The sequence below is a fragment of the Cuculus canorus genome, chromosome 2 (genome assembly GCF_017976375.1).
Source record: "Cuculus canorus isolate bCucCan1 chromosome 2, bCucCan1.pri, whole genome shotgun sequence".
Classification (NCBI taxonomy): domain Eukaryota; kingdom Metazoa; phylum Chordata; class Aves; order Cuculiformes; family Cuculidae; genus Cuculus; species Cuculus canorus.
Genome location: NC_071402.1, coordinates 151296089 through 151308393, shown reverse-complemented (window position 1 = coordinate 151308393; position 12305 = coordinate 151296089). Strand labels below are relative to the sequence as shown.

Here is a 12305-nt window from a genome sequence, read left to right as displayed (position 1 = left end):
AAGATTTATCTTTTACTACTCTTGTTCAATCTATACATGCGTCAGAAACATTTCTCTTTTCAAGGTGGAATTAGCATAAGTTAGAACCTACAGAAAGAGATGGACACCATCAGCAGAAGGATAACAAGCCTTTGATTTTTGTTAGGTAACACAACTTCATGGAAAACTTTAACTTGCCGGTTCAGAGTGCAGATGAAATAGAAATGAAACATTACATTGAAGTTAAGCTTAGCATGCCTTTAGGGCTCAATCAGAGAGCACAACTTCTATCTATCCAAAGAAAATGAAGAAAATCTTTAAAAGAAAAAGGAAGAGGGTTTTCTTTTCAACTACATCAACTTACTTTGATTTCTCTTCTCTCATAAATTTTACTTTTTAGCTTCCAGTAAAGATTGTGCCACACAGCTAGATCTCCAAAGACAGGACAGTACTACCAGATTCCATAAACATTACTTACTTCTATGAACAGGTATGCAGAGGTTTCCTCTGCTGTAACATCACACAAAAAACATCAAAACCTTCTATTAGCTGCTTCACTGCCACCAGCCCACCTGCAGCTGGAATGAAAATCTTGTGCATCATCAGAAAGTGGATTATGTTTACGATCCCTCTTCCAGCTGAGGGACCGATGATTATACCCACTACACACACGACAACTGTCTATTTCCATATTTTAAGACATTATATTCACCATATAACTTCATGACCAGCCAGGGCAGGAATAATTAGGGGGAATGCTAACATAATATACATGTAAGCAACAGAATCTGTGTACTTTGTTATGCTTAAACTAACCACAAAAGTGTAATCATACTTGCAAAACACTTCTGCAGCAATGCAAGAGCCACAAGAAGGTTGTATACTCAGCTGTGGATGGCAGCAGCTTATGCCCTCATAAAGCTCTGTGGCCTTTCAACACAAATTAAAGACGATCACAACTGTACCAATGCATGATTTAAAAGGTAAGATTGTTATTATTATCCCCATTGATTCAACAACACAGATGGCTTGACATCAATATTAAAGATCCAAATACAGTTTCAAGAACAAGAACTCATTCATTGTTCAAATAAAGCAACACTGCACCTCTAAAATATGAGTTGCTGATGTCTTACATCATTTCTTACACGTTTACACCAAAAGAAAGAGTTACCAGTTGCTCCACAGAGGCTGAAAAAGCTTTAGAAAAGTAGCTACAGAATGGATGAGCTGGTTCCTTAAGAAAGCAAGATCTTCACTATTTGTAACAGCACCTGGAGAGGCTGCACACAGCAATTCCTTTCAGACTCAAAATTTGTGTGTCCTACTAGGTACAAAAGACCAATACGTAGCATATGATGTTATCAGAACAAGACTCCATTGGATGTAAGTAGGAGACAATTACTGCACAAAGAAACACAAATGGAAAAACAGACCCTAGGGAAAAGATGGATGCTAGCATCAAGAAGAGATGTGTGATTTGAGCATACCCCTGTGTTTTCACAGCGCAAAGGAGATAAAGATAAAACTTGAAGCCTTCTCTACAAAAAAGTAATTTTGTTTTTATGTCTCTCCACTGGTCACAGTTCTCATGACCTATACTACATTCACTCATAGAAAAAGGAAGGTCCAGAAAATCTCCTGAAGTTATCTTCACACAGACTTGTTTTGAAGTTGTCAGGAAAAAATATCCCAGAAACATAACACTTCACCAAAAGAATGAAGGTCTTAACATATGGATTCTCAAGATATAGAAAAAAAATTAGTATACCAGGGATCCAAGCAAGTCTCTTGTATCATATAACCTAGCTATAGGCCTACCTAAATAAGTTAACAGTGATATTTTGTCTCCCAAAACAGCTGAAAAATATTTCAAGCTAAATGATGAAATCGTGTTTGCATTCAAGAAAGACAGCAGTGACTGCAAAGCAAATGCAATTACCCAGCCAAATTCAGATGACACGTGCACAGAACACAGCACAGCATGTCTCCAATGTGCAGCATCTATCTCCTGCCTGGAACCGAAGCAGAAGAGACACAAGCCCCATCAAAACACCTCTGTGGGCTTTGAACAGCCCTAAGAACAGGTATAAGGCTGTTGGAGAGGGATTAGCAGTGGCTCCCTGCACCCGCCTGTCAGGCGCGGTGTTGCACTGCACTCCAGCAGGATGAGGGAGACGGGACAGGCACTGCTGCTCCCCTGGGAAAACCGGGGCGTGCAGCAGCACGGAGGGGTCAAGGAAAACGGAAAGATTACACACAGCTGCGGCGAACAGCGCAGCAAAAGGCAGGAAGACCTCAATATCCCGAAATATCCACGAAATGCGGAGCTCACAGCAAGGAGGGCTGCGCTGAGAGCTGAGGTGCCGAAGGGCAGCACAGCGCAGAGTAGCGGCACGAACAAACGCGTCTGAACGCACAGGGGTACCCTGGTGCAGCAGGAAGGCACAGGGAGAGGGGGACCCCAGGAGCACCAGGAACGCCTGACTCTACCTCGGAAGGCACAGTGAGACCCTGGTGCAGCAGGAAGGCACAAGGAGAGGGGAACCCCAGGAGCATCAGGAATGCCTGGCTCTGCCTCTGAAGGCACAGTGAGACCCTGGCACACCAACCTGGCTCTGCTCCTGAAGTCACACGACGGTGGGGACCCTGGAGCATCAGGAAGTCACAGGGAGACCCTGACGCACCAGGAACGCCGGGCTCTGCCCCTGAAGGCACAGGAAGAGGGGCACCCTGGAGCATCAGGAAGGCACAGGGAGACCCTGACGCACCAGGAACGCCGGGCTCTGCCCCTGAAGGCACAGGAAGAGGGGCACCCTGGAGTATCAGGAAGGCACAGGGAGACCCTGGAGCATCAGGAACGCTCTGCTCTGCCCGTGAAGGAACAGGACGGGAGGACCCACGCGGGTCGCCGCCGGGCCGGAGCGGGGGGGGCACGGCCATGCCCGAGGCGGTGGGCACGGAGCCGGGGCGAGGGGCAAAGCGAGGGAAGGGGAGCGTGGGGCCACGCACCGACCGGCGGGGAGGGCGATGAGGGGGCTGCGGGGGCGGTGCCGCCTACCGTGTACTCCCGCACTTGGCTGTGGAAGTTCTGCTCGCGGATCGTCACCTCGTCCGCTTCCATTCTTCATAGTCCCGCGGCCCCCGCGCGCAATGGCGGCCGCCGCCGCCGCGCCGCCTGCTGCTGCTGCCCCCGCGGCGGCGGGCACGCCACCATGGCCAGCGGCAGCGCCGGCTGCTCCCCTACCCGCGGCCCGGCGGCGACTCAGAGGGCTCCGCCGCTCTGACACCGAGGAGGAGGAGAAGGAGGAAGGGCGGGATGACGGCACCGCCGCGGCTCCTCCTGCTGCGTCACCGCGCGGCGCCCCCGCGCGCACCACCGCCCCCGGGGTGGGCGTGGCCACGAGGGGCAGCCTATGGGCTGGAGGCGTGGCTATTGCAACGGGGCGTGGGTACGGTATGGGGGCGCGGCCACACCGCCCAAATGCGTTTGCGGGATGGGCGTGGTTTAGCGATGGCGGGGCGGGGCTAAAGGGGGCGTGGTCGGGGCAGAGCGCGGCGCCCTGGGTAGCTTGGGAAGCCCGCGGGGTTCGGAAGGGCCTGCCGCCCTCAGGAAGCAACGCGGCGCTGCTGTGGTGCATTTCTCCCACGTAACAAGTGATAGGACGAGAAGAAATCTAGGATCGTAGAATCATAGAATGGTTTGGGTTGGAAGGGACCTTAAAGATCATCCAGTTCCAAACCCCTGCCATGGGCAGGACACCTCCCACTAGATCAGGCTGCCCAAGGCCCCATCCAGCCTGGCCTTGAACACCTCCAGGGATGGGGCAGCCACAGCTTCCCTGGGCAACTGTGCCAGTCCCTCACCACCCTCATTGTAAAGAAATTCTTCCTTATGTCTAGTCTAAATCTTCCCCTCTCCAATTTAAAGCCATTCCCCTCATCCTATCACTACATGCCTTTGTAAATGTCCCTTCAGAGTTTTCCTGTAGCCCCTTCAGGTACTGGAAGGTCACTGTAAGGTCTCCTCAGAACCTTCTCCAGGCTGAACAACCCCAACTCTCTCAGCCTGTCCTTGTACGGGAGGTGCTCCAGCCCTCTGAGCATCTTCGTAGTCTCCTCTGGACCAGTTCCAACAGCTCCATATCCTTATGTTGAGGATTCCAGAAATGGACACAATACAAAAAAATGTCCTCAAGCTGCACAAGGGGAGGTTCAGATAAGATATTAGGAAAACAATTCTTCACTGGAAGGGTTGTCAGGCACTGGAACAGCTGCCCAGGGAGGTGGTAGAGTCACCATCCTTAGAGATATTTGAAAGACAGGTGGACGAGTTGTTCAGGAATGTAATTTGGTTGTGGACATGTACAGTTGGACTTGATGATTTCAAAGGTCTTCTCCAACCAAATGATTCTATGAATTGATCGTTCTAGAGCTCAGCCTTCCCTGTAAATGCATCAAAATGTCTAGTGCGAAAGAGTGTGTTAACAACTGAAGTTAAAGCCTGTGTTCCCCTTGCCTGGAGCAGCTTTTGTCTTTGATTGATTGCTCTTGACAAATGGCTGTGTTGGATTTCAGCCAAGTGCTATAGGAGGAAGGCATAGGCACAGGCACCACCTCCCTACTCATTCCCTATTCCCTTTCTATACACAGGCCATTTTTTTTCATTTCTGTTAAAGGATTTTCACCAGCCAGTGGATAACTCTAGGCTTGCTTTATTTACAACTCTGAGTTGGGCCATAACCTCAGTGAGTAACAAAGGTCCACACAAAATCATCAGATATTTATATATTTTGACATAGCATTACACAACAGATATTTTCTTTGAAAAGTTCTTAGCATTCTTCCATGTGCTCTTAGTTATTTCTTCATTAATTCGAAAGTCCAACTTGATAATTCATCTCCACGGTGTCATTTTGGTTCTCCCTCAGAAGTGATACTTCAACAGGTCACGTTCCTCCTCCAGTCACAAAAGTCACTTATCTTCTTTCTTGAGACACATCTATTCTCCTTTAAACTGCAAAGAAAAAACTTCAAGCTGTTCCATTAATTTATACCTATATCTAGTTCATGCCTATATTCAAAAAATAGGTTGACTTTTTAATCATCAGTTATCCTCAAATCTAACACTTAAGTTCTACATTTCTTACACAATCTGTTGATTCAGCTGGACCGGGGCTGTACATGGGACAATTGAATAGTATTCTCGAAGTTGTCATAAAGATTAATTTCCAACACCTGTTCTTATTGTATTCTTAATGCAATACTCTATTTATCACAATCGACTATCAGTAATATGTAAGTCCTACATGGATATATTTATCAGATTTTCTCATTTCCCTTATCAGTTTCCGAGTCTGCAAGTGGATCAATTGTCTAAATATACAGAAAAAAAACGCTATTAATCTAGGACATGGTATAAATTATAGATGGGGATTTAGCAAATCAAACACTTATTTCTATCCAAATATGTAGACTTCTTCCAAAGAAGTTTCAAAAACAAGGATTATTGCTTTCTGCCTGATTTTTTTCACATCTATTGATACATTATATCTATGCCAATGATAGTTCAGATTATATTTACTATATATTTTCTTGGTTAAAATCAGATGGTGAAACATTTATTAAATGTTAGCATTATTAAAACTTATCTTTGACTATCTGATGTATTTCTTGTAGTGCTGAATGCAGAACACCCTTCAGCTTCAGAAGGACAACAGTTTTGCCCATGTTCTTCCAATACTTGTGAAGATACAGATAAGGTATATGCAGGCAGAACCACACCATGGGTTTGAGAAGTCAGAAATGTCCCCTTCTCTCCTCCTGAAGTCCACTGTGTGAGAAGGGAGCCTTTCTAGGTATTCACTCAGACTGTAGGAACAGGGGAGGACCATAAAAGCAGACCTGAATGAGCAGTGAGCACAGTCTTTGAGATGCTTCTTGGGAAAAGCTGTCTGACTTTACAGCTGTTCCCTGCACAGCGCTGGATTGTGTCTGGTAGATGATATTATTACTCCTTTGGTTTTTTTTTTCTTCTACTAGTCCCACTTACCTTCAATCACCTTTTCTTCTTGGGCCGCTGAAAGTGGTGAAAGCATCTGCAGCTGCCAAGAGGAACATTACATGAGGCTTTGGCTTATAAGAGTAGCTAGAGCCATTCCTCCCTCAGGAGCTGGTCCACACAAGGTTTATAGGTAGAAGTAATATCTTCTATTGTAACAAACACAACTGGAAAAAGCAGATGACTGTCTGGTCTGCAAGAACCTGCCCCAGAGAAATCAAATTCTCTCAGAGCTGCCTAGAGAAATTATGTCAGTGGACTCAAACACAAACTCTGCTCTTACAAAGTGTCATGCTTAATGTTTGTACAGAACAGAGGCTCCCAACTTTCATCATCATGTATAAAAGACCTGTGCAGTAACTTGCAATGGTATTAGAAGCAGGGTGTGAAGAACTTAGCATTTAGACCTTCGCTAGGTTTGTGATGAAGATAGAAGTATTGTAGCCAGAACAAACCAGGTCTAAGAACTGGGGAGACCAGAAGGTCCAGTCAAAGTGTAAAAATGAGGTCAATCAGAGATTATGCCAGCAATCAGTATGTTGCAATATACATGCTACTAGCAAGGCAAAGGAATAGCATAGTTCAGGCCACAACAAAGCAGCAAATTGATCCAGGCAACAAGGGTGACCCACAAGAAGAATCAGATGGAAGAGTGAAGCAGTTTGGGGAAGAAGAGACAGTGAAAGCCATAGTTAGGAGTCAAGAGAAGGAACTAAACTTAAGGCAGGGCAATCTATAGGCTCTTAGGGAATCTCTGCCAGTAAATACCAGTCAGTTTGGAATCTAGGCCTGAGGTGAGAGCTAGTTCTTGAGCTACCTGGAAAAATGATTCACCCATTGCTAAGGAATAGCTCATCGAATCTGAAACTAAGTTTATTTTATTGATGAGGTCTGAGAGTTGTATCTAGGTACCAAGGATTTCATACATTTCTAATGCTATATACAGACATAGTAAACACTGCTCTGAAATAGAAGATGATGAAGAAAGTGAGCTGTAAAAGAAATATAAGAAATAACTGTTAAAGAAATATAAATAAGCTTAAGATTTAGCAGAGCTGAACCTTCTGCTTCCATTTGGGCTGTGTGTTTTCATTTTAATCTATTGGATTGAGGAGATACAGAACATCATTTGTCTCATACTGTAGACTGGCAAGTGCTTTCTTCCATTTCTAGCAGATGAATCATCAGAAACATGATATACATTTATATTTGCTAAAATGATGGGGGGGAGGAAACATAGCTTCGATCAGTTCTTGGGCAGAAGTTATTGCTCAGTTCCAAAGTGCCTGCATCACAAAGGAAAGTCATAGTAGCCACCACAGCAAAATCTATTTATATCAAAGGAAATGCAGTCTATACAGGATTTAGGTGTAAATAGAACATTTTCCCAAGCTAGTAATGTACAATATAAACACACAATAGGAATGATGAAAAACAGACTTTTATTAAACTTCCATTTAGTGGTGCCTAACCCCTCAGTGTAGAAGTTGGAAAGATTTAATAGATTTTGCTCAGTTTATTCTTTTTCAGCCCAGTTTTAAACCAACAGTTTTTCAGCTTCAGGATAATCCAGTAAGCATCTGGTACCCTGAAACACCAAGGAAGGTTTTATGTGCACTGGGTTAACTCTCAGATTCTCAAAAAGAAAAAGAAAAAAAAAAAAAGTTGGGATATTCAAGCTAATAAAGTCAGTTGAACTGGCTAAAATTGGAGTTGCTAAAGTTGCAACTGTTTCACTGGGAAGGTTTCCACAGAATTTATTAACAGATTTTAGATAATTCTAACTGTAAATGTGAAATTGGCACCATGCCTTTACATCTATCTAGCAGCATCTGAATAGGTGATGCCTTGTTTTCCAGTCATCATTCATCCAAGTGCAGCTTGGACTAAACAGGAAATAGGAAGTTATTCACTTATTTAATAGGACTATAATCATCTAATATTCATTAGATGATTGTAGTCAAGATATTGCCTAAGAATTGGCCAGAATGAAGACTAAAGCTCAGTTTAAGATGTTGCTCAGAATGACCATTGATTTTAAAGGGAATTTAGGGTAAACACACTCCACAGATGATAACCAGCACTTTACACACTCAATAAACAATTATGGAAGACAAAAAGAAAAATGAAAAAGTTTAAAAAGCTTGATTATGGTATAAAAGAAATGTGACAGTATCATAATTACGTACATGAAGATTATTGGGTAATTATCTCCATTTTATAAGATAAAGCACAGCGAAAATTGCCTTATAACTTGAGAAGGCCAGATCATCAGTTTTGGATCTGGATTCAACTTGAAATATTGCTGACTGGCATTTTGTTTCTATTCCTACCATCTTTCCATTTGCTAACTGTTTGCTTTTAAAAAATAAAAAAGCATTATTTTTTTTATTCCAAATGCTATCAGCCTGTATCTTCATTGTGTCAACCCAGTGGCATCAACTCCCCAGCTAAATGCTATATGGTATTTTATACACATATACATATACATATACATATACATATACATATACATATACATATACAGCCAAGGGGAAGAGATTTAAATTAAAACTGAGAATGTTGGCACAAAAAAATTGCTATAAACTAGTTCAGTATAGACCCACATAGGTATGCACTGGATTTTATATATATATTCATAAATATATTGATGAAACTATACCCCCAAAAACAGACAAAAAAATGCATTACCAAAATAATACAGTTTTGAACAAGCTTTTGAAATGAACATTTGAGTAAAAGATGTCCACTACTTTTAACTTAAAGCTTGGTGCATTTATAAAAAGTTTAGTGAGATTGCTTTCAATAAACAAGGAATTGGGTTTCATGATTAATAGAATCCTTTCCAGTCCTTAGGTTTGCTTCACTGATAGGAACCTACAGTCAGAAGTATAAACTCTGCAGAAGCAAAGTGTTCTTAGGTAACAGAAGCACAGGTCACGTCACAAAGTTAGAACAGTTTCAGTTCCATCTCTAGACAGTCTGAAACAACTGAAAGCTCATTTGGCTTCCATTCTCTTTTCCTGTTTCTTTCATGTCCCACTGTAAGGATTCAAAACACAAAAAATCCCACTCCTCAAAACAAAAAAAAAAAAAACAAAATTGCAGTTTAAATTTTGCTAGGAATGAGATAAATGGAAATATTCAAGGATATGTAGTTGCGTATAAAATCCAGAGTTCACCTGCTGTACAGATATAAACATGCACAGGGACACCTGCTCACCTGCTGTCTATCCATGGCAGGTTTGGCTGATTCTTCAAGAAGGTGTTTATTGGTAGAACTTCTGAACTCCTGACAGGGTCAGTATTGTTACGGGGCTGAAGAATCAAAAGACAGAACAAAACAAAATGTACAAGAAAAGAAGTTTCACCAATCTATGTCTATTTTGACCCCAGAAATTACTACTTAATTAAATGAGTGTCTGAAAGGAGTTCAGTTAGAGTGGATGGATCCAAAACATGAAAACTCTCTAATTCTCTCATAGTGTGTTTGGTACCATTAGTATTAAAAATGGTGTCTTATTTCTGATTTGAATTTTACTGCCTTCATCTTCTAACTGTCGTTATTGTTCTGTCCTTCCTACCTACAGCTAAGAACTTGAATATTTGATATTTCCCGCTAATCACAATTCACCTCAAAATCTTTTTCAATTTTTTCTACTTTCTTCCCTGAATTCTCTCCAAACTTTTAACATACTTATTAAAAGGGAGGCAGAAGAACTGGAAGCAACATTCTTGGCTCGATTTCAGCAATTCTATGAACAGATGTAAAATCACCTCCTTATTTTATGCTCTCTATTACAGATCTTTTTAGTCATTAAAGGGGAGAACATCACACAGCTTCAGAGGTGAAAGACATGATTACTTCCCAGAGCAAATGGGATGTGCAATCGAAGTAATGCATGTCTGGTCCTGTCTTCCTCCTATCAGAGGCCTGGCTGTAGATAAAAGGCTTCCTTGTGGCAGACCTAAAGTAAGATTAATGGCTCTCTATCTGTGTTTGGGGTGGCCATGTCCACTTATTTGCTTATATAGAGTAAAGCCAGTTTTAGGGACATTTTAATTCAAATGCTATACAAATCATTTCCTTGAGGCAGAAAACAGTGGCTGCTTATGAACTTTGTACATATTCATAAGCAGCAGCCTATAATTACTATTCTGAATCATTGTTCTCAAGATACAGCTCCAGTTCTCCAGACAGGACCTTGATTCCTTGTTTGTGGTACATCCATGGACATTTGACTGAATTCAAACCTCTTTTGTTTTCTGCTTCCCAAACACCGCAGATTGCTCTGTATGATTATCTTATCTTTGTAATTTACCACACTGTTATTTCCAGTATTCACCAACTTTTTTTGTCATCTATTTATTAACAGTGACTTGTCTACAAGAATAAATACATCTTTAAAAAAATTAATTTCCCTCCCCTGTTTTTTTTGTCCAAATAATTTTTTCTTATAATTATCATCTTTGAGAACTTTCCTATGTACTAAATACATATAATACTTATTTTACTGGCTGCAATGCTATGTTTGCCCATATGGAATATGAGCTTGCCAGTATCATGGGTTGGTTCCATGGCAACATCATCATGGATCCAAACCAGTTATTTCAGAGTAAGGCCAATTATTTTTGTTAGCAAATAATCATTAGAAGCTTTAATGTTGTTTTACCACTGGTTGAATAATAACACCAGCATATGTCTCTGAAACCAAAATGTCACAAACAAATTTTCTGTTCTTACAGAACAGATGCCAGGGAGGTTTAGACTGGATATCAGGAAAAGTTTACTGAAAGAGCAGTGAAGTGTTGGAACAGGCTGCCCGGGGAAATGGTGGAGTCTCCGTCCCTGAAGGTGTTCAAAAAGTGTGTAGACGTGGCACTTTGGGACACAGCTTAGTAGGTGCGGTGGTATTGGTCTGACAGTTGGACTGGATGATCTTAGAGCTCTTCTCCAACCTCAATGATTCTATGAGTCTATGCCTTCTGCACTCCTATGCTTTCTTTTCAGTCTAAACTTAGTTCCCATTCTTGAAGTGCTTACATGGTACCACTCAAAATGACTCCATGCTTTGGTTTGTTGCATACGGAGCACTATAGCATTACATCTATGCAACACGCTGTACTGACTATAGAGTCTCACCCATCACTGCATTTTCTCTGTGAGTTTTACTGATTGCTTACCTTTCATTGTTTCTCTGTCCTCTTTGAATATTCTCCTTTGATTTGCAGGCCATTCAACATCTTTCATTAGACATCTTAGTCTGCCAATTTACTATTGATTCTAAAACATGTGACCATGCATTAGCTGTGTTATAAATTATGTAAATGCAAGCATCCACCTGTATTATCAGTTTCTGATTACTTAACATAGCTGTATTCATCGTCCTTTTTTAAAAAATGAAATAATTAACCTGCTGGATCACCTGTGCTCTTTCTAAACTACCCTCAAGTTATTTCTTGTCAGTTACATAGTTTCAAGAAATGAAATTTTAGAATTTTTGGAGAAGATGGATTGCAGTGACAAATCCTTAAACAATAAAAATGCATTTTTGGTATTAGTTAAATAATTTTATTTTTTCTGTCTTAAATTCAGTATCTGACTCATCATGACTAAGATGACTGCACTGTTAAATATCATGTGGAAGGCATTTCAGAAATCTATTCAGTATTAACAGCCATTTTTCAGCCTGGTTCACAAAATCACACTGTATAAATCTAGTCTTTGAAAGTATGCCATGCACCTTTTATGAAGGACTTTTATCCAAAATGCTAGAAATTTTAAAGGAAATAAATCATCTTAATTTCTAAAATTAATAGGGGCAAGATTTATTCTTAAATCATGGATACTCCTTTCTAATTAAATTCAAATGTGTTTAATGCATCTCAGGAGTGTTAAGATTATAAGTAGTCCTTTTCTGGAACTTAACATCCTCGATCCCTGTCAATAATTATATTGGGTGACTAATAAAATATGATGCCAGGCATTTTTTAAATTTTTATCTTCCTCCTCTGTCTCATTAGCATAATGAATAGGTTTGCTCCACAGGCACCACCTAATCTAGAGAATTCAATGTTGTTCAAGGACATAGCAAATAAATTTCAGCAGGTATTCCTTCATGCAACAGGAATATATATAAAATACACTTCTACAATAGCTGCCAAATGCCATGCTAACATTTCTCCTTGCTGTGTAGGCTTATTGCTCGCATCAAAGGCTGGGAGACCAAAAAGGGCCACTGTGACTGTCAAGTCTGATCTCCTG

General features: G+C 41.3%; 1 protein-coding gene across 2 annotated transcripts in view; it reads right to left on the bottom strand.

The window, feature by feature from the left end:
• LMBR1 (limb development membrane protein 1) overlaps nucleotides 1–3304 on the bottom strand; it is a 78983-nt gene extending 75679 nt beyond the window's left edge. The window contains exon 1 of one of the 2 annotated variants that reach the window (XM_054058240.1): nucleotides 3041–3304. In XM_054058240.1, the coding sequence (XP_053914215.1) occupies nucleotides 3041–3103 (63 nt within the window). In that variant the 5' untranslated portion in view covers nucleotides 3104–3304. The remainder of the gene's footprint in view (nucleotides 1–3040) is intronic. The other variant, XM_054058239.1, reaches the window with a different exon arrangement.
• Between the last annotated feature and the right edge of the window lie 9001 nt (nucleotides 3305–12305).